Source organism: Cricetulus griseus, assembly GCF_003668045.3.
Source record: "Cricetulus griseus strain 17A/GY chromosome 1 unlocalized genomic scaffold, alternate assembly CriGri-PICRH-1.0 chr1_1, whole genome shotgun sequence".
NCBI classification, from domain to species: domain Eukaryota; kingdom Metazoa; phylum Chordata; class Mammalia; order Rodentia; family Cricetidae; genus Cricetulus; species Cricetulus griseus.
The window spans coordinates 206,444,808-206,467,493 of record NW_023276807.1 but is presented as its reverse complement, the minus strand read 5'-3'; the positions used below and the strand labels follow the sequence as shown (position 1 = coordinate 206,467,493).

The 22,686-nt window shown below is 41.6% G+C and overlaps 1 protein-coding gene, 1 long non-coding RNA gene and 1 other non-coding gene across 3 annotated transcripts; all 3 read left to right on the top strand.

Annotated features, from left to right (window-relative positions):
• The first annotated feature begins 879 nt into the window (after positions 1–879).
• On the top strand, positions 880–10,924 carry LOC103159969. Its single transcript, XR_004772413.1, has 4 exons — positions 880–941; positions 6,278–6,440; positions 8,134–8,233; positions 9,951–10,924. It is a non-coding gene; the product is annotated as an uncharacterized LOC103159969 (long non-coding RNA).
• LOC113832210 lies at positions 8,324–8,400 on the top strand. Its single transcript, XR_003479404.1, has one exon. It is a non-coding gene; the product is annotated as a small nucleolar RNA SNORD126 (small nucleolar RNA).
• A 5,040-nt stretch (positions 10,925–15,964) lies between the features above and the next one.
• Ccnb1ip1 (cyclin B1 interacting protein 1) lies at positions 15,965–20,376 on the top strand. Its single transcript, XM_027386489.1, has 3 exons — positions 15,965–16,261; positions 16,754–17,087; positions 20,177–20,376. Exons 1-3 carry the CDS (start codon positions 15,965–15,967, stop codon positions 20,374–20,376), a joined length of 831 nt encoding a protein of 276 aa, XP_027242290.1.
• The last annotated feature ends 2,310 nt before the right edge of the window (positions 20,377–22,686 follow it).

The window sequence follows — 22,686 nt, the reverse complement described above, 5'->3', positions numbered from 1 at the left end:
AAGCTTGGCACCTTAAAACAAGTGCTCTGCAGGCTTTTGTTTCCCACCAGTAGGCCCCAGGATGATGATTGGCAGCTCCACTTAGATTTCTTTCCTACATGTACATATTTTAAGAAGTGTCTACAGTAGTAGGTTTCCATATGTCCCTTAGTTACTTGTATTCCCTTCTTTACCTCTCTCTTCCATTCCCCCTTCCCATTAAATCCTTTTGTTTAGCTGTATATTCTACCCCCCCCCCGAGTCCCTTACTCCAAACCTAACTTCTGTAGTTATATGGATTGTAGCATGCCTATTGAAAGCTCAAAAGCTAACATCCAGGCCGGGTGTTGGTGGCGCACGCCTTTAATCCCAGCACTCGGGAGGCAGAGGCAGGCGGATCTCTGTGAGTTCGAAGCCAGCCTGGTCTCCAGAGCGAGTGCCAGGATAGGCTCCAAAGCTACACAGAGAAACCTTGTCTTGAAAAAACAAACAAACAAAAAAGCTAACATCCATGCTGGGTGGTGGCACACGACTTTAACCCCAGCACTCTGAAGGCAGAGACAGGGGAAGAAGAAACTGGTGGATCCCTGAATTTGAGGCCAGCCTGTGCTACAAAGGCTAACATAAGAGAAGACATATTACATTTTTTTTCTTTTCCCAAATAACCTGTTTTTATTTTTCAATTTAGAAGTCAAAGCAATTTTAAAATATATAAATTGGATTAATTTAGCAGTACTGATAATATATTACATTTTTTTTTAAGGTCTGGGTTACTTCACTTCGGATGATTTTCTTTTCCTAATTCCATCCATTTACCTGTGAATTTCATAATTATTTTTCCTCCTCCTTCTCTTCCTAGGATTTCTCTGTGCAGTCCTGGTTTTTCCTGGAACTCTCTCTGTAGACTAGGCCTGAAACTCAGGGATCCACCTGCCTCTTCTTCCCGAGTACTGGGATTAAAGGTATGTGCCACCATACTTGGCTAGTAATCCCCCCCTTTTAACAGGTGAATAATATTCCATTGTATATGATCACCTCCTGAAAGACCCCCAGACCCCTAAGGGCCTCAGGGTCCCGAGGAGCCCCCAAGACTCAGAAACCAGACCAAGAGCTGCAAAAGCAAGAGGGTTTATTGAACGAATGTGCATTCGGGTGTCAGCAATACCAGGAAAGCAGCACACTCCAGCATGGGGTGCAAGCTCCTTATATAGGAAAAAACTGCAGATCAGCGTACAGGCAAGGGGCACAAAGTGACTGATTACAAAGTATGATCTCATGTTAGAGTGGTCACCCAGGTGTGACCTGCTTTAACGTACCCTGGAAAGTCCTTGATTGTCTGTTGGCCAGCCAGGTGTGACCCAAAGAGGGTTGTCTTGGCAATTGCCCCGTCTAAACCATAGGATGTGCCCGGGGTTGGGCACATCCTTGTAATGGGCCAAGGCCTGTGGGAAACTTTTCTCTGTGAACTAAAGTCTTTCAAAACTTTTTCTCTCAGCAAACTAAAATCTTTCACTCCCACCCCCAATCCATTCATCTGTTGAAAGACATCTATGTTGTTTCTAATTCCTGGCTATTATGAACAATGGTTGAGCAAGTGTCTCTGTAGTAGGATGAAGCATCCTTTGTGTATATGCCCAAGAGTGGTATTGCTGGATCTTGAAGTAGAACTGTTCCCAGCTTCTACTTCCTGAGGAAACACTACACTGATTTCCTCCCAGATGAGTCTTCTCCTTTCCCCACATCCTTGCTACTAGTATGAACTGTCATTTGTTTTATTTATCTTGGCTGATTCTGACTGGGTAAGATGAAATAGCAAAGAAATTTCGATTTGCATTTCCTTGATGACTAGTGACGTTGAACTTTTTTTTTTTTTTTGGTTTTTCGAGATAGGGTTTCTCTGTGTAGCTTTGGAGCCTATCCAGGCACTCGCTCTGGAGAGCAGGCTGGCCTCGAACTCACAGAGATCCATCTGTCTCTGCCTCCCAAGTGCTGGGATTAAAGGCGTGTGCCACCAACGCCCGATGTTGAATTTGTTTAAAAGGTGATTTTTAGCCATTTGTGTTTCATCAGCATCCCCCCTCCCCCTGCAGACAGGGTTTCTCTGTAGCTTGGAACCTGTCCTGGAACTCAAGCTTAGACCCAGATAGCCTTGAGCTCAGAGATCCTCCTGCTTCTGCCTGCGAAGTACTGGGATTAAGGGCGTGTACCACCAATGCCTGGCTCTGTTTCTTCTTTTGGGAATTTTTTGTTTAGGTTTGTACTCCATGCCCCTCCCCCCAAGGTTTCTTTGAAGCTTTGGAGCCTGTCCTGGAACTGGACTCGATCTGTAGACCAGGCTGGCCTCGAACCGACAGAGATCTGCCTGCCTCTGCCTCCTCAATGCTGGGATTAAAGGCGTGCCCCACCACTGCTCAACTGTACTTCATTTTTAATTTTTTATGTCTAATTTTTAGTGTATTTAGGATATTAATCCTTAATTGGATGTGTAATTGACCTTTTCCCCTTTTGTAGCCTGCTGTTTTGTCTGAATGACAGTATCCGGTTGCAATATAAAATGGCATGTAAATAAAGCTTTCATCAAGGGCAAACCTAATTTCAAAGGCAACCTGTGTTTCCGCTAATTCTCCCCTTGGCTTTCCACAATAATTTTAAGTCGAGGGAATGGAGGCTTAGATGTGTACAAGAATTCAAATTTTACTTTAAAGCATAAACACTAAACTACCCGTTAATAAATGTTAATTATTGTTTGTTAGCTTGAAGGTTAACTTGAATGCAGCTTCTAACTTGGATGGTTGTGAACTGTTTATAATTGGACCTTGGAGGTCGCACAGGACAGGAGGTTAGCTCAGGGTGGAAATTGGAATAGAAGGGAACAAGGACATGCCTGAATCCCTTCAGTTATCCTGTGTTTGCTTGTGTTTTGTGCTCTCTCTCATCAAGAAAGAAATTTGGTGGTGTTCAATCTTAAAACAGAGAGTTAAGTTGCAGGTCGTCTGCACCCTTTAAGGTCATGGAGGGGAGGCTCCTTGAACTCAGCCAATCAAACTCGGAGGCACTTTACTTAGGTCGCTTCCCCTCCTTCTCCTTCCTCTACCTCTCCTCTCTGGTGGGCTGGTGAGTACGCTAGCAGTTTGGGTCTCTGGTTTTCAAGTTCTCTTTCTTTTGAGCGGTCTACCCAAGGGCCAGGCTTTTATTTCAGGTCGGCGCTGAAGTCTGTGAGTTCAAAGGAGACTCATTTCTGTTTTGGGAGGTTACCGGCCGGTAGCAAGGTGGACTACCTGGCTTGTCTCCACGTGGGCCTTGGCAGCCCTGCGTCCCGAGACCTGGTGACCCAGAAATAGATTTTGCCGCGTGCACGGAGTGCCTGATTCTCGGAAAATCCTCGGCTTTGTTTTTTGCTTGCTAGGTAGGCACCGTTATTAATCCTGGCGCTGTTTCGCTAATCTGCTCGGGCGATCCCGGGAAGGTGAGTTCAGTCGGTGTTTTAGTTTTCTGATGAATGTCTGTGGAAGCCACGACCTTGGATTTGAGAAACCTTTTTGAAGTGTTTGCTGTATGTAGTATTTGCTCATCTGAGCAAATACTACATTTTGCTCAGAGCAAATGAGACTAGATGACAAACTCCGAGAACAGGCGATTTAATTAGCCATATTAGGGCTCACCGTGTAAAGAGCCGTAGACGCATTGAGAAGGACCAGGGATCTCAATTTAGTGCATGCTACTGCTCTGGTGACATTGGAGGATAGTGTGAGCCATTCTGGGCATCCTTTTTTGAAGAGCGAACAAAGTTCAGCTTTAATTGGTGTGTAGTAAATGGTAACTACCTTGTAAAGGTAAGATGTGAGTTTACAATACATATTGTGGATATTTTTTCTCATGAAAAGTTTTTTTTTTTTTTTTTCCCTAATGACCCCGAGTGTGGTCTCGGCAGACTCGCTTTTTTTTTGTTTGTTTGTTTTGATACTAGTTTGAACTCATAAAGATCCGCCTGCCTTCCTCCTCCGGAGTGCTGGGATTAAAGACGTGCCACACCACTGCCCAGCGGTCATGCCTTTTTAAGGATTTGTTTTTAAATTATGTACGGACATGTGGGGGGTATATGCAGACAGTAAGTATGCAGGTATTCTCTGAGACACAAGGGGGTTTTAGTACCCGAGCTGCTCTACCTGGGTGCTGGGAATTGAACTTAGGTCCTTTGAAAGAGGGGTAAGCATCCATCTCAGCATCCTTGCTTAGTTTTAAATTTTTGAGACAGGGTCTCACGTGTCTCTTACTTTCCTGGAACTTGCTATGTTGCTATGTAAACCTCAACTCACTGAGATCCACTATAACTTTCCTGGGTGCTGGGATCTAAGGTGTGCGGCATCACAACTGGCCCATGGGTTATTATTATAGGCAGGAAATGTGAGAAAGAGAAATCCTAACCTAGCTAATGTACCGATAGGCATTGATGACTCTGATGTCTTTATACTTCATTTGTCTTTAAATCCATGATTACATGCATGATGCATGTATGTATGTGTGCCTACTGCCTCAGTCAAGGAGAGGACACTGGATCTCCTGGAACTGTAGTTACTGGTAGTTTTGAGACACCAACCATGTGAGTGCTGGGGACTGAATAGGTTCAGAGTGCACAGTGAAGTTTCTTACGTCTCCCTAGGACTTGTGTGACTTAGGATGTGGGATGCACACGAAGTAAAGTATGTGTACCCTTCCTTTCTGCACATAACTAACTATACCCTGTACTTTTTTCTAAATGTAGACATCCACATGTGTTGTCACATTCTAGTATATGCTCATGTCATACTTAGTTTTCCCTTGGTAGTTACTTAAATAGCTTATAGTCTTATCATTTTCCTCCAAATGAGTAACTGTAGATAAGTCAGCTGGCATGTGTGGCATTAGATTTGGTTGGGCTTTAGTATTATGTAAAAGGATTCTAGTTGTTTGAGGCCTGGAGAGATGACTCAGCAGTTAAGAGCACGTCCTGAAAAGGAAGACCTACATTTATTTCCCAGCCCTTAGTAACGTCCGTTCCAGGGGATCTGGTGTCCCCTTTTGAACTCTGCAGGGCACATAGTTCAGTTTCTAGAATGCTTGCCTAGCTTGGGTTTGTCTCCACAATGGCACAGTGTCTGAATCTTACACTATAGATGTGGATTGAGAGAATTAGAAGTTCAAGGTTTGCCCATGCCTTTAATCACAGTATTTTCAGGTCTCTTAAGGCCAGGGTGGTCTAAGAAAAGCTAGACTTGTCTTAAAAACCAACACAAAACTGGGCATTGGTGGCACACGCCTTTAATCCCAGCACTTAGGAGGCAGAGGCAGGCGGATCTCTGAGTTCGAGACCAGCCTGGTCTACAAAAGCTAGTTCCAGGACAGGCTCCAAAGCTACAGGGAAACCCTGTCTCGAGAAACCAAACAAACAACAAAAAATTCCATAAAGGTGTTTAAGATCACCATTGGCTCTCCAGTAAATTCAAGGCTAGTATGGGCTCCTCGATGCCATTATCTAAGGAAGAAGACAAAACAAAAAAACATTATATTATGGAATGTACAAAGAAAACTTCCATTGTTCATTGACTGCATCATTCACAATGGCTAAAATAGACACTTAATTTACAGGTTAAGGTGTATACTACTTGAAATAGAACGAGGGCGATGTTATGTGTAGAATCTAGAAAGTTGAACTACTTTCTATAGATTACCTTTGAAACAGGGGAGGAAGTTCAGCATGTCCTCAAATTGTTAACAGTAGATATTAAGTGTGTTTGACACATCTTCCTCCATAGAAAGGGTAAGCGGTAATGGATGCCTCTTATCAAAACACTGCCCATTAAACTATGCAGTTTGTATTTGTCTATTACACCCTAATAAAGCTGGGGAATAAATAATTATCTTTAACCATCAAGCTTACCTAGCCATTTCTCTAAACCTTACTTGCGTTTTTTTCTAAAAACACAAACCATTGTACTTAGAAAAAAGGCAATCTATAGAAAGTATATTATAAACCCTAGGGTAGGAAAATAGCAAGTTAACAGCAGGGAAAGTTTTACCACCTCTTGCATTCTGATTTCAAGTTATTTCTTCCTGCTGTCTTGAGCCACAGTTTTCAGGTACTGTTCATCTTGCCGGTCATGGGCCGGGTGGGGAGGGGTGAGCTAGTAATGAGCCACATGGCTGGTCATATATAATCCCAGTGTATTTATTCTGCCAGTGTTCTCTTGTTTCAGCAGCTGATAGTCTGTGCTGATGGCTGTGCCTCATCACCTCGGTGTTTACTTTCTCCTGTTCTCAGGTTTCAGGTTGAAGATGAAATGTGTCCAGGAAAGTGCTGGGACTGTAGCACTCTGTGTGCCAGCTCAGATGTCCTGTGAAAACTCCAGAATATCTATAAAATGGCCTTGCATTTGGACATTCTCAAGAGGGAGGCTTAAAGGCTGATGGAACTATAAAGGCAGGTAGGTACTCATTCTGACCCAGAATTTCTGCATTGTACATATATGCTGTTTCCCTGCCCCTTCTCATGGTGCTGGGTACTGACTGAGCAGTAACTCTTTCTAGCCCTATATATAAAAATTTATTTTGAAGCAGGGTCTTGTTAAATTATTCAAGCTTGTTTTAAACTTGCTGAACTTCTGACCTCAGGCTGGTATTACAGGTTCATACCTGTACTGGTTGGCTTATGTGTCTACTTGAAATAAGCTAGAATTATCAGAGAGGAAGGAACCTCAGTTGAGGAAATGCCTCCATGAGATTCAGCCGGAAGGTATTTTCTCAATTAGTGATCAATGTAGGAGGGCCCAGCCCATACATAGTAGGTGGTGCCAACCCTGGGATGGTGGTCCTAGATTCTGTAAGCAGGCTGAGGGGAGGCAAACCAGTAAGCAGCTTACCTCCATGGCCTTTGCATTAGTTCTTTCCTCCAGATTCCATCGCTGTTTGAGTCTGTGACTGTATACTTTTACACATGCTGGTTTTTTTGGTGTTTTTTTTTTTTCCTTTTTTTCTTTTTCTTTCTTTTTTAAATTTTCTCTGTAGCTTTGGAGCCTGTTAATACCTACCTAAGACGTACATACCTTCATGTGCAGAAGCCTTCCTTCATAAGGGATTCTTTTTGTTTGGTCTGACTGGGTCAAACTGGTCTGGAATCTAGAAATTCTCCCTCGACCTCTGAATGCTGGGTTGCACTGAGATACCACACATGGAGAGTTACTCTTTTTAGTTTTGCTCTGCACCCTAGTGCTTTTTTTGTTGTCTATCACTAGCCTACTCATTAAACCGTGAGTTTAATGTTAATTGCATATAATATGGAAAATTTCTAGCTCATAATTAGGTGAAGAATAGAAAAGTGTCGGGAAGTATTTGTGGTAAATGAACTTTATTTTCATTGAAGCCTTACACTGCCATCTTGTGGTCAACAGGGGCTCCAAATGTTTTTTCTATGTCGGGAAGTTGTTAAATTCAATCAGTATTGGCTCAATTTGAAAATTATTTTGGATTACTTTTTTTCTTTTAAAACTGTATGAATTGGCTTTTTTTCCCCATACTATTTTTTTCCTTTCAAAGATTGGTTACTTAGTGTGACTTTTATCTAAATTAGAAAATACTTATTTTAATTATGTGAACATGTGGGTACCTATGAGTGTGCTGCCAGAAGAGTTGCTCTCACTGGAGCTGGAGTACAGACTGCTGTGAGCTGCCTGGTGTGAGCAGTGGGAGCAGAACTCAGGTCTTTTGGAAGGGCAGCAAGAGCTACTAACTTGGGTGTCTCTGGCCCCATCTTAACTGTTTGTTTGTTTGATTCCCAGCCTCCTTTCCCCCCTCCCATCTTAATTCTTAAAATTCTGAGTTTGTGTGGAGGTCTTCTCCCAAATTGATGCTGACTTAGGGTTTTGTTTGCAAATTTATATTTTGCAGAGCCTTTGCAGCTCAAGCTGACCTTCAACTTAGTGTGTGGCCAAAAGTTTGGTTTAAATATTCCATCTACTTGCTTTGATGGCAGATGTGTGCCACAGCTGGCTTTAAGTTGTATTGAATAGTGAGTCAGATGGAAAATGAACAGTCTACTTTTCTTCACAACTGAGTATTTGGAGCATGTTGGTATGATTTATGTTAAGTGTAATATGACCTTTGTATATTTTTGTTTTCCAGAGATGATGCTAAGTAGTTCTGATATTTCAATTTGGATTCCTAGATTAAAAAGCTGGATTTAGTTGAGAGGAGAATATTATAATCACCTTTACCAAGAAAGGTAAGGGATCTAGTGTTACTAGAGGCTGGATTAGTTGGGTTTCCTGGCTGAAGAACAGTATCAGTAGTTTGCCCTTCCTCAGTCATTTACAGTTTGCTATGATGAAGTACATGTCAAGTCCGTGTTTCAGCTGATCACACTGATTAAACACATGTGCTGAGCAGACTAAAGTTAGGGCAAACACTTAAATGTTTATCAGCTTGGTAAACATTTCTTACTTGGCTTTAGCCCTTCCCTCCCAGGGAATTCATAATGTAAAAAATTTGACAGTATCAACATTAATTAAACACTACAAAAAGAGAAGTACTGGTAGCTGGTATTCTGATAACTAATGAGATTGACAGTTTAAAAGTTTTATATTCTATGCATATTGGTATATGGGTACATACAGTGCCCATAGAGGCCAGAAAAGGACCTTGAGTCCCCTGTAACTGGAGTTAAAAGGGGTGTGAGCCACCCTGTGGGTGCTGGGAATTGAACTTGGGTTCTTTGGAAGAGCAGTCACTGCTCTTCAGATGTGCCATTTCTCTAGTTAAGTCTGACAGTTTTAAACTCATCACTTTTCAGTCTTTATATGATTACTTGTTCAATACTATGCAGGTTTTTTTGTTTGTTTTTAGAGACGGGGTTTCTCTGTACTGCTTTGGATGCTTTGGTGCCTGTCCTGGAACTTGATTGTAGACCAGGCTGGCCTCAAACTCACAGAGATCCGCCTGCCTCTGTCTCCCGAGTGCTTCGATTAAAGATGTGCCACCAACACCTGGCTCAATACTATGCAGTTTTTTTTATACATCTATATTTATTGAATGTTTGCATTGCAAACAGGTTATGGGCCATATATTTCTTACTTGACCCTTCTATACATGTTTCTATGAGAAATCATTTAGGAGTACATAACAGCTATGAACAATTACCACCCCCCCAAACTAAGGATGGAATTCAAGAAGTACAAATATTTACAGTTTAGGAGAGAACACCAGATTGATAACACATTTCTGGTCTGGACTTTCATTCTGTAAATCATGGTTGTACAATAATGTCTGCATCCTTTTATGGTCAGGCTTGAGGATGAGATTTTGACAGAATCTAAATATTGCTTTGTAATTTGATCAATAGTCAAAGTCAAAATAATTGTATAGTGGTTCTATTTAGTATACATAGTAGGCTTCTAGTTGGACTGGGTTTAAGGTTCTATCACTTAACAAGTTATATAACCTTGGCAAGTTTCCTCATGGTTATATCTTAGATGAGAATAATAGTATAAGACAAGTGGATATTAGCTGTAAAGGATAACTAAGCTATACTTCAGACTTAGGCTAAGTAACAAGGAGGGCTCACTGGGGACATGTGGATCTCCCGGGGGAAAAGGAAATAGATTTTTGTAGGTGGACTGAGGTGAGTTGGGATGGAAACATGGTAGATCAGGTGGAGGTAGGGAGGTGAGGGAGAGTATTCAAAGAACCCACTAGAAAAGTGGGGGAGACATGTCAGGAAGAAACCTAGTACAAGGAAAACTCCCAGGAATCTAAAAGGGTGACTCCAGCTGTAGCTTAAACTGGCCACCTCCTATGACCAAGCAAGACTACCAATACCAACCCAGCCATATAACCTTCCACCTACAGTCTGTTCTGCTTAGGAGATTGTGCTGGGGTAAGGGTGACAGATTGTAGGAGTGGCCAGCAATGTAATGCCTAGTGATATTCTGCTATACTTACAGATTGGTGCCTAGACCCAACTGTCATCAGAGAGGCTTCCTTCAGCAACTGATGGAAACAGACGCCAAGACCCACTGAGTTTGCGGAATCCTGCTGAAGAACGGAATCCTTCCTCCCATCAAGGGGGTCAAGGACATCCATAAGAAAACCCACAGAATTATCTAACCTGTTTCATGGAGCTCACAGAGTCTGAACTTAGGCCCTCTACATATGGGACAGTTGTGTAGTGTGGGAGCAGGGGATGCCTCTGATTCTTTACTGGCTTTTGGGACCCTATACTGGGTTGCCTTGCAAAGCCATAATACAAGGGCAGGTCCTTAGTTTTACTGCAACTTGATATACATGGGAGGCCTGTGCTTTTTCTGAACAGAAACTGAGGCGTGGATTGGTGGGAGTGGGGCAGTATGGGGCAAACATGTGTAGACATGTAGGCAAAACACCCATACGCATAAAGTTAAATTCTGTATCTGCCAGGTGGCCTACTCATTGCCTCTGCCATTGGCTCCTGAAGCCCAATTTAGTTCTAAAATTAGGCACAGTATTCAATGAGTATATAATTGAGTAATGTTTTCTTAGTGGGTTAATCTTGTTTTGGCACTAACTTGTTGATCATGTGTAAGACCATTTAAGCCAGAGTGTCTGTTCTAATGCTTCATAATTTGGTTGCAGGTAAATTTGGCTCCTCATAGAGAGCCTAAGCACTCCATCATATTGCTTGCCTTCTCAGGGCTTCTTGAGGACCAGAAGTCTGTCCCCCTACTGTTTTCTGAACTTTACCCAGACAAACAAATTTTAAAGCAGGAGGTGACTGTAGGGTGAAGAGTTCAAAACCCAGGGCCATAGCTATAGAGAACTTTTTATTGTATCATTCCACAGGACTATAGTGATTGATCCTTGGAGTTACTGAAACACTCATGTTTAGATTTTAAATGGTTTGTTGTTTTCCCAAGTAATTAATAAATTTGTTCAAATTTAATTTCTGTGTGTTTTCACTTGAATGTATGTCTATTTACCATTTACATTCCTGTTGGAGTTTAGAAGAGGGCATAAGAGTCCATGGAACTGAACTGGAGTTAACAGTTCAGTTCAGTTGTGAGCTGCCATGTGGGTGCTGGAAATCAAACCCAGCTCCTGCAACCTTAGTTTTACTGCAACTAATCCATCTCTCCTTCCTTTTTCAAAGACATGGTTTCTCTAACAGGCCTGGTTGTCCTGGAACTCACTCTGTAGGTCCAGCTGGCCTGGAGATTGGATTTCCCTGCCTCTGTGCCCCCCATCCACCAAATGCTGAAATTAAAGGGATGTGATGCCACCACCTGGTCCAATTAAATACATTTCAAAGCAGCTTAAAATCTTCAGTGTGAAAGCTTACTCAACAGAATAATCAACTTGGAATTAGATGAACAAGAACACAAAGCAATTCCTGATCTAGCAATGAGTTCTCATGTCACGGGGAGCATATAGTTTACTTGGGAATTTTATGTTAACACAGCTGGGTATTCTATAGGAATTTTTGACAGGTTTAGTCAAGGAGACATGCACAGAGGCTTAGTCTAGATGAGTAGTTTTTTAACTTTAAAGAAGCCTAGAGTCAATGTCTATTAGGAGAGTAAATTGGTATGTTTTAGTATTTGCCTGTTGGGAAATAAAGGCAGCATATGTATTACTTGGCTACATCTCTTATAACATAAGAGTAACATGGAAGTAAGTTTACAAAGTAAGTATTGTGAAAATTGAGTGTTTTTGCTCTTAAATTCAAATGAGATTGTATTTTACTTGTGATCTATGTTTGGGACAGTTAAAACTAGATACACTCAAAAGGCTCAACTATCTTAAACATGGTAGGTAATGTATGGTTTACCCACAGCCCTCCTTAAAGGAACTCTGCTCCCCAAACAGTTCCAGGAAGTAGAAGTTAAGTTTCAAGTGCAGTAGTAAAGCAGCTGACCTCAACCCCAGACACCCAGTGAACCAGCTTGTCTAAGGAAAACAACTTCTCCATTCTCTGTCCTTAGCTACAGAAACCCATTTTCAAGCATGGGTCATTCTGGTCATTGAGTGACTGGGTCCTGTGCCAGAACTAGAGATGTCAGCCATACCTTTTGTCTTTGAATAAAGCCTGCTGTAGTTTGAGGTTGCCTAAATTCTCATCTTTTATTTCGTCCTACAAACTTAATATTTACTTATCCTTACATTTCCACTTTCCCCTGGTTAACTTGTACCAGTAGGATTAAGTTGCTAGGGGAAAAACAAATGTTAGAGCTGTTAAAGTAATTGAAGGGATAAGGTTTAATGGCTGTAGCTTAGCTGTTTGCCTAACATGAAAACCAGGTTTAATATCTCTAGCACACACTCCCCTGATCCTAGCATTTAGTAAAAGTTCAGAAGTTCAAGGTCATCCTTTGCTACACAGTGAGCTCAACACCACTGCCATTGTAGGAAACATGAAGCCTATCTCAAAAACAAGAAAGATTGGATACTGGGAAAGACCATTGGTTGGTGTCCATTGTGCTGATATAATTAGTTCATAACAGGGTCAGCTCTTCTGAGGAGGTGGATGCAAGAGAATGGCATTAAGGTTTGCACCTGAACTACTTTTTTGTTTGCTTGTTCTTCAAGACAGGGTTTCTCTGTGTAGCTTTGGGACCTGTCCTGGAACTTGCTTTGTAGACCAGGCTGGCCTCAAACTCAGAGATCTGCCTGCCTCTGCCTTCTGAGTGCTGGGACCTTCTAGCTCTCTTTCCAGCTTAATTTTAATTTTCAGCTGGAAAAAAACATTGACAAGCAGAAAAACCACAGTTGCTATATATAGGTAACCTCTGATGGGCAAAGTGACAGCAGTATTTAGGAACTGGAGAGCTGGCTCAGCAGTTAAGGGTGTAGGCTGCTGCTGCTGCTCTTCCTGAGGTCCTGAGTTCAATACCCAGCACCACTTGGTGGGTCACAACTAGTTTCATGGGATTCTATGCCCTCTTCTGCTGTGCAGATGTACATGCAGACAATACCTATATACATAAATTACATAAATCTTGAAAACAGACAAGATAATCCACTTAACTACTTGAATACTACCAGCAAAGATATCTCAATTACGACTCCTGGGACTGGAGCAATAGTTGCTGACCTAGAGGACACTGTCTTTCTCAGCATCGACAAGTCAACTGTCTGTTAACTCCAGCTCCAGGGCATCCAACACACTCTATTGACTACAAGGACATATGTGGCACATAGGTATTAATAATAATAATAATAATAATAATAATAATAATAATATATATATTTGAGAAACGGTCTCACTACGTGGTCTTGGCTGGCCTGGAACTCAATGCTCAGTCTTTCTCTCCGGTGCTGGGATTAGAGAAATGCATTGCCACACTTGGCTAAAGATAAATCTCACAAAAAAGTATGGCACTTGATCCTGTCGCTTCTTCCTCTTTTTTTACTTTTTTGAGACAAGTTTTCTCGCACAATAGACCAGGCTGGCCTCGAGCTCAGAGATCCGCGGGCTGGGATTAAAGGCTTACGCAACCACCGCCCGGTCTATCGCTTTCTTTTAAGCACTTTGCGAATATCTGTAATACAGACTTAAAGTAGTTACTTCACTAAATGCATACTGACTGACCTGTAGAGGCGGGAGGCGAAGCATCTGGCGGATTACCTCAGCAACCAGACCCGGTGCTACCCGGCAGCCTGCCTCGTGCTACCCAGCAGGCCCTGCGGTCACCACGCATGCGCCCTGACAGCTGGGCCACGCGCGAATCCTGCGTGTCCCACTTCGTGGAAGGCCGGCACCTTTAGCTTTCCTTGCTGCAGGTATTTTGTCTGTCGTTTCCTCTGTGAAAATTAAGTGAAAACTGTGTGGGACTTGTTCTGAAGAACTTGGCCGTCATCTTGTATGACTTTCCCGCCTGCCTTGTGACCATGTGGAGTTGGCTGCTCCTTCACCCCCAGCGAGGACGGGGTGCATTTCTCTGGGGGGAGGTAAAGTGAAATTGGCCTCTGGCTGTCAGGTGAACTGTGTCTGGAAACTCGGCAAGGACGTCTGTATATTCGTTTGAAGACGGTCTCGTTGTAGCCCATAGTGGCCTCAGAGTCACCGAATCCAAGGATGTGGCCTTGGGCCAAGGATGACTGATCTTCTAGCGGCTATCTCACAGGTGGTAGGTTGTGCAGGTGTGACATTTGAGATGAAGGTGTCTCTCAGCGTATCCATTGATCCCTGTTAGTAGAACATTATGGTTATTTATTTTTTGGTTTCTGAGACAGGGTTGCTGGCCTCGAACTCACAGAGCTCTACCTACCTCTGCCTCCCCAGTGCTGGTATTAAAGGCGTGAGCCACCAACACCTGGCTTGCTCTTCTCTCTCTCTCTCTCTCTCCCTCCCCCCCGTCCGTCCGTCCGTCCCTCCCTCCCTCCCTCCCTCTCTCCCTCCTTCCCTCTCTCTCTTTTAAAATAGTTTCATTTATTTTACACCCCAACCAGTTTCCTCTCCCTCTCTCTTCCTGTTCCCTCTGCTCTCCACTCCCGTCCAGCCCCCCCACCCTTCCTCTGTTCAGAAAGGGGCAGGGCTCCTATGGGAGTCAACAAAGCCTGACATATCAAGTTGAGGGAGGACCGTGCTCCTCCTCCTGCTTCAAGGCAGGGCGAGGCATCCCAGCATAGGGAATATGTTTTGTTTTTTGAGACAGGAGTTTGCTGTGTAGCCCAGGCTGGCCTCCAACAAGGAAGGAAAGGTCTACCTCAGCCTCCTAGTGCTGGGATTACAGGTGTGGCCCATAACACTGTTAAGGAACGTGTTTAAGTTGTATGTTGAATGTGCTCCCTTTTCCTTGGTGTATAATTAATTGATTCAGCACTATTATTCAATAGATGACTGTTGATGCTATTGCTTTCTATAGTGGACACTACTGAAAAGTAACAGTCTAGAGAATCAGTTGTAAATGTGTTAAACTATCGCCATATTGATAGATGTATTATTTAACTGATAATAAAACTTAAACATCCCAGCACTCGGGAGGCAGAAGCAGGTGGATCTCTGTGAGTGTCAGGCCAGCCTGGTCTACAGAGTGAGTGTCAGGACAGGCTCCAAAGCTACAGAGAAACCCTGTCTCAAAAATCAAACAAACAAACAAATTTAAACAAGCATTCTAATGTAGATTTTCAGGCTTCATCATAGATGAATTAGCATAGTTCAATAGTTCATATCTAATTTTGTCATGTAGCTAGTCTTTTAAAATCAAAGCAGTTCGGTTAAGGAATATGAGAACTCAAGATGTATTAAAAAAAAAAAAAACTTGAGGGACTGGAGAGATGGCTCAGAGGTTAAGAGCATTGACTGCTTTTCCAGGAGTCTTGAGTTTAATTCCCAGCAACCACATGGTGGCTCACAACCATCTGTAATGAGATCTGGTGCCCTCTTCTGGCCTGCAGGCAGACATGCAGACAGTACACTGTATACATAATAAACAAATAAATCTTAAAAAACAAAACAAAACAAAACTTGAGTGTCACTTATAATTTTTACTGCAGTTATGTGCAGCCTCATTTTTGCCACATATGAGATATACTAGCCCTGACTGTCCTAGAAATCACTGTATAGATCAGGCTGACCTTGAACTTAAAAAGATCTGCCTACTTCTACCTCTGAAATTCTATTAGGCTTTCATGACCATCATCATGCCTGGCCTTAATAGAATGCTTTGTGTTCTGGTGTTGGAAAATGGGGCAGATTTAATTTGTATTTCTTTGTGATGTTTCTAAACATTTGCCATTGTGCACAGTATTCTTGACATCAATAAGAGATGGGACTATCTGTATGTATAACTTAATTCACAGATTTGTATAATGAAAGACCACAGCATTGAGGCTGAAATCAATATAATTTTAATAAATAAAAAAATGTGCTTTTTGTCAAAATAAAAGTACATTTTTTAAAAAAGTCCACATTCATTACAATTTGTCTTACTTATCTTTTCATTTATTCCTTGTTAGGATTCTTCTGCTGGAAACTATTATCATGTCTTTGTATGAAGACATGTTGCTTTGCAACTATCGGAAATGCCGCCTCAAGCTCTCTGGCTATGCTTGGGTTACTGCCTGCTCTCACATCTTCTGTGATCAGCATGGCAGTGGTGAGTTCAGTCGTTCACCAGCTATCTGCCCTGCCTGCAACAGCACCCTTTCTGGAAAGCTAGACATTGTTCGCACAGAGCTCAGTCCATCAGAGGAATATAAAGCTATGGTACTGGCAGGGCTTCGGCCAGAGATTGTATTGGACATCAGCTCCCGGGCATTGGCCTTCTGGACATACCAGGTTAGTGCTTAGGGGCTGGGGAGATGTCCCAGTGGGTAAAGTGCTGTGTAAGCATTCCCTATGTCTGTGACTACTACATGCATAAACCTTCACACACAACTTCAGTTGTATTTCTTAAAAACTTTCAGGATGTATATTACTTGCAGATAAGGCATACTTATTCTGGCGCTGTGATTCTCTGAGCATCCCATTTTCTGTAATCACTGCATTATATGTTGTGATTATGTTTTTTTTTGAGACAGTGGTTTCTCTGTGTAGCCCTTACAGCCTTGGAACTCACTCTGTAGACCAGGCTGGCCTTGAACTCACAAATATTGCTTGCCCCTGCCTTCCAAGTGCTGGGATTTAAGACATGTAACACTACTGCCTGGCGTGATTATATCTTAAACCTGGCTTTAAATACTATGATAAGGACATCCCTGTATAAGCATCCTTTCCAGCTAAGCTTGGATGAGTCTGTAACACTGTGCTGCTTCTCATTTGTTTGGACAGGTACACCAGGAGCGTCTCTATCAAGAATATAATTTCAGCAAAGCCGAGAGCCATCTGAAACAGATGGAAAAGATATATACACAGCAAATACAGAGCAAGGATGTGGAATTGACCTCTATGAAAGGAGAGGTCACTTCTATGAAGAAAGTTCTAGAAGAGTACAAGAAAAAGTTTAGTGATATTTCTGAAAAACTTATGGAGCGCAATCGCCAGTATCAAAAGCTCCAAGGCCTTTATGATAGCCTTAGGCTACGAAATATCACTATTGCTAGCCAAGAAGGTTCCCTGGAACAAGCTACCATTGCACAGTCTGGTGTTTTTGGCTTTCCATTAGGTAAGAAGGAATCTGTTACCCAATACCTAGTTTTTAAATTATGGTTTTTCATACTGTGCTGCATAGTTCTGCACACTCAGAAGGCACTGAGAGTGGCAGGCCATGTTTAAGCTGTGGATTCCTTGTCTTAATCTCAACAACCATTGCTCTCAGTTGTATTTGCATACATTTAAATTATCTTTACTTTTTTTTTCTTTTTTCTTTTTTTTTTTTTTTTTTTTCTTTTTTTTTTTCTTTTTTCTTTTTTTTTTTTTTGAGACAGGGTCTGGAATTCACTGTGTAGACCAGACTGTCCTCAAACTCACATGCCTGCCTCTTGAATTGATTTCCATGGTGTGCCACCATGCCTAGTTTAAATTATTCTCAATTTGAGCAGAATTGATCTCTTCAAAACAAATGTTCAAGTTGTACTCTGCTAGCTATTTAATGGTACTAATTAATGTGAGCTATAACTTTTTCATTAGTGAGTGTTAAGTACTGCTGTTTCATGTTTTCATGTGATTTGAATTGCACAGGCTCTCCTGCATTTGCCAACAAGGCCATTTTAGTTTCTTTCCCATGCCAAGATATATTTTTTCTTTTCCATTTTCTTTTTTTGGTTTTTTGAGACAGGGTTTCTCTGTGGCTTTGGAGGCTGTCCTGGAACTAGTTCTTGTAGACCAGGCTGGCCTCGAACTCATGGGAATCTGTCTGCCTCTGCCTCCTCAGTGCTGGAATTAAAGGTGTGTGCCACCACTGCCTGGCCCCAAGATGTATTTTTATTTCATTATATTTATTTACTTGGTATGTGTGTGTGGCATTATATATGTGCCACAATACACATGGATAGGTCAGAGGACAACTTGCGTTAATCTCCTTGCACCATGTGGGTCCTGGGGATTGAACTCGGGTTGTCAGGGTAGGTAGCAAGCACACTTACTCACTGAGCCACCTTGCTGGCCCAGATTGCACAGTTCTTGTTTCTGCCCTTTGATCATTTAATTGTTTATTCAATCATCACATAATTACCATATATATATTTTAAAGATTTTATTTATTATGTATACAACATTCTGCTTTCATGTATATCTGCACACCAGAAGAGGGCACCAGATCTCATTACAGATGGTTGTGAGCCACCATGTGGTTGCTGGGAATTGAACTCAGGACCTCTGGAAGAGCAGCCAGTGCTCTTAACCTCTGAGCCATCTGTCTAGCCCCCAAATATATTTTAATGTGCCTTTGGGCATGGTTCTAAGTAGTGAGGATGTAATTATTGTCCAACAGGTAATTCAAAGTCCTAGGCTGACTCAGGATCATTGTGATAGGTGGGTGACTCATTCCCAGTTCTTCCCTTTATTACACCAGTGCAACAGAACCCAGTAGTTTTTCCCTCAGTATTAATATAATTGTATAAATTGGCATACAATCATTGAAGTCTCTTGTGATAGACTTTTCCAGGTACTCAAATTTTGGCATTTATTATAGGCTAAGGGAAAAGGTTCAGTGAGAGAAAATGATGTTCTAGAATGGGAATGAGGTGATAAGAACAGGCAAACAAAATGCTATGTGGCTGGGTCTAGTGGTACAAGCCTTTAGTCCTGCCCATGAAAGTCAGGGGCAGGGGCAGGTGCAGGGGCAGGTGCAGAGGCAGAGGCAGGGGTAGGGGCAGATGGATCTCTGAGTTCCAGGACAGCCAAAGCTACATAGTGAGATCCTGTCTGGAAAAAAGACAAATAAATAAGGAAGGCTCCTGCCTGGCATGGTGGTGTATGCCTTTAATCCTAGGAGGTTTACTCAGGAGGTTGAGGCAGGTGGATTGCTGTAAGTTTGAGACCAATTGGCCTACAAACTAGTGTCAGTATTAGAGTGAGAGCCAGTCTAAAAATAGTTTTCTGCCTGCTTCATATTTATAAATATCAATTTACTGTAGCAAGTCTTTCTCTGTACAATCAGCTCTCAAATAATGACATGGATGCTTATTATTAATTATGAAAGCTTGGCCAATACCTTAGGCTTGTCCCACTAACTCTTATAACTTAAATTAACCCAATTATATTAATCTATGTTTTGGAGTCGGGTGTTGGTGGCCTTTAAAAATCCCAACACTTGGGAGGCAGAGGCAGGCAGATCTCTGAGTTCGAGGCCAGCCTGGTCTACAGAGCGAGTGCCAGGACAGGCTCCAAAGCTACACAGAGAAACCGTGTCTCAAAAAAAATATATATATATATATGTTTTGCCTTGTGGCTTTTTACCTCTCTTCCATCTTGTACTTCCTGTTTCTTCTGGTGTTTCCCCTGTGCCTAGATTCATTTCCTCTTCTTTTCTCTGTGCCCAGAAGTCCTGCCTAACCTCTTCCTGCCTATCTATTGGTCATTCAGCTCTTTATTAAACCAAACAGAAGGAGCCTTGGCAAAGACACATCTTCACAATGTATAAAATAATTATTGCACAATAATTTAGTCATTCCAAAAATATGTTGTACATATTTTTTTGTTCTTGTAGTTGTTCTTATATTCTTTTTGTACATTATAAAAAGATTTCTTTTTTTATGTGTATTTGTTGCCTGTGTGTGTGTGTGTGTGTGTGTGTGTTATGTATGTGTACTACTTGTGTGCTGCCCATGGAGGCCATAAGAGGGTGTTGGATCCCATGGAACTGGATGGTTGTGACCCATGATGTGAATGCTAGGAACCAAGCCTGGGTCTGCTGCAAGAGCAGCAACTGCTCTTAACCACTGAGCTGCTCTCTAGCCCTGTACTTAGCTTTTGACCTCTGTTACTTTTAGGCAGATACAATCCGCTTTTTCCTCTTGAATGAAATCTATTAAAGCCAAGGAGGGGTCTGGTAGAAATAGTTAGATGTTTATCTAGTCTGTTTGATTTTTCACAGAAGGCATAGTATGTTCTGTCCTGGGGGGGAGCTGAGTGACACAGTCTTTGGTCTTGGGTTAGGTCTGTATTTATCTTATCATAGGAGATGAACTTAAGATAATTATTTTATCCACTCATAGTTGAATTTTGTTAAAATATTTATTTAGCAGCTATTAGTTTGTTTCTAAAGAGCTATTAGGAGATATTCTTACATTCTTCCCTGATTTTCTCCCCCAGGGAACAGCTCAAAGTTTCCTTTGGACCATACACCAGTTGGAAGCCGAGGTGGTGGAGATGAAGATGTTCAGTTCAGACCATTTTTTGTGGATTCCCCCACAGCACCTGAACCCATTAACAACTTCTTTAGTTTTGCTTCTCAAAGCCATGAATCAGAGCAGCAAGTCTGCAGCAGGGCCTTTAAAGCAAAAAGAATTTAGCTTGTTTCACATGTCTAGCCCGTGTCTGTTTTCGTACAGTTTTACTCTAGCTGAAGTAATTGGCATTCCTGAGTTCTCTTCACATTTTCACCTTAGAGGAAGCTGGGTTGCAGTAGGGTGTGTGGCTTCCTGTTTGGTTTCTTCATTTTTTTGCTTAGAGCATAGGCATTTGGTGAATCTCAGTCTCACTGCTCACATAGTCACAACATTGTTGCATAATCCCTGTTTCAGGCCAAACTTCGTTCATGCGTCTGTAAGCACCAGTGTTATATTTACATGGTGCTTTCGGTCTAGTATGTATATGCTAAGTGTGTGCATTGATTTTCTCTACTTGCCAGTATATTTATGTAAAAATTATGATCTTGGAAAGTGTTGGCCAAAAAATGATTGTCTTGGAAAATGGTGGCTTGCTGTTTGCATGTGTTGTACACAGTCATGTATTTTTATTTGTATTAGCTTGTTTTGGAAGTGTGTTGTGCCAGTGAATGAAAGTACAATTTGATACATGTGTTCAGTTTCTATTTACAAAGAATTTACATTGATAAAAGTTATTTGCTGATTTAATTGGTATTTGTTTTAAAATAAAACTGCTTCTTTACCTTTTTAACAATTGCTGATGTGTTTATTTTGGAGCCCATTTCTTTTTTTGTGAGATTTATATTTACAATTATGTGTGTCTCTGTTTGGGCGTGTGTACAAGATTTCAAAAACTTTGGGTCTCTGCTGCTCTAATCACCTAATTTTAAATGCTGAACAAAGGTCATCTTTGTTGAATCACACAGCTAATGTGGTAATAAAAGGGAATGAGGATCGGGCTGTGGTGTTGTACAACTTTAATCCCAGCATTTGGGAGGCATAGATGGGGATCTCTGAGTTCTAGGCCAACCTGGTCTACAGAGCAAGTTATAGGCCAGCCAGGAATACATAGAGAAACCCTGTCTTGAAAACCCAAAAACAAGCCAGATGGTGGTGGTGATGGTGGTGGTGGTGGTGGTGGTGGTGGTGGTGGTGGTGGTGGTGGTGGTCCACGCCTTTAATCCCAGCACTTGGGAGGCAGAGGCAGGTGGATCTCTGTGAATTTGAGGCCAGTCTGGTCTACAAGAGCTAGTTCCAGGACAGCCTCCAAAGCTACAGAGAAACCCTGTCTCGAAAAACCAAAACAAACAAACAAACCACAAAAACAAAAAGGAGTGAGGAGCTTTTATCTTAATTTTTTATGTCTGTTAAGGGAGAAAATTGTTTTTCTGGCCCTGCTGACTAAGAACATAGTCAAAGCTGTGAAGTCAGCTGAGCTTGGAGCTACATTTGAAGTCCAAAGTATAGTAAGATTGTTACAGTGTTTTCTTAGCTCAGTTAATTCTGAACAGGTTGACCATAAAGCGTAAGTAGAATGGCTCATAGTTATGAAGGACCTTAAAGCATGCTATGAACTTGATTACACATTAGGTGAAAGTTTGATTTGTGAAGGCAAACTTGAAACAGCATTTCTCTGAAGCCATTTTCATGCCAGTGCTACTGATCTTAAGAGTTACAGTAATTAACATAATTTAAAACACTTTTCCTGGGATGAATTACAGAATTATCCCAAATGCCAAATCAGATTGCTGCTGAGGTAATTAGAGTCACATTGAAGTTGCTTGAGGAATTTTCATGTTTAGTCACTGTAGGAAGAGTAAATACTCTTGCTTTATACAACCGAGTTTACTGTCTTTGGTTCTTTTTAAACAGTTTTATGGTAGCTTCCACCTCCCAAGTGTTGAGATTGCAGGCTTCATTAGAAGTATTGCTAATGAAATACATTTTACAGATTATAGTATATAGTATGAATTTTTTTCCTATGAGGTTTTCAATTTTGTTGGAAAAGGGTATGAGGAAATAGGTATCTTGAGCAGTTTGAAATATAAGCAGGGTATAGTTGAAACTAAAAATATAAGCTGTCAGGAATAATCTTTCTTTAAAAATTATTCAGGACTTTAATTTGCATGGCAGGCTTTTTATTTTTATTCATTTTTATGATTTATTTCTTCTTCTTTTGTGTGCATTGGTGTTCTACCTGCATGTATGTCTATGTGACAGTGTGAGAGACCTTAGAACTGGAGTTACAGATGGTTGTGTGGGACCATTTGAATGCTGGGAATTGAACCAGGGCCCCTAGAAGAACGGCCAGTGCTCTTAACTTAGTGAGCTTTATTTATTTGGGGGGTGGAGGGGGCTTCTTTTTTTTAAAGGTATGAACAAAAACCACAGAGGGAAATTATCTCTTCTTTGTTTCTGCTACTCAGTCTCTTTGGAAGTAATTACTGTTGGAAG

Bases quoted from the DNA above. Each gene is read 5' to 3' on its own strand.
- Ccnb1ip1 (XM_027386489.1), top strand. From the start codon at position 15,965: ATGTCTTTGTATGAAGACATGTTGCTTTGCAACTATCGGAAATGCCGC. The intron at 16,262-16,753 runs GTTAGTGCTTAG...TTGTTTGGACAG, and splicing joins TGGCCTTCTGGACATACCAG to GTACACCAGGAGCGTCTCTA. The intron at 17,088-20,176 runs GTAAGAAGGAAT...TTTCTCCCCCAG, and splicing joins TGTTTTTGGCTTTCCATTAG to GGAACAGCTCAAAGTTTCCT.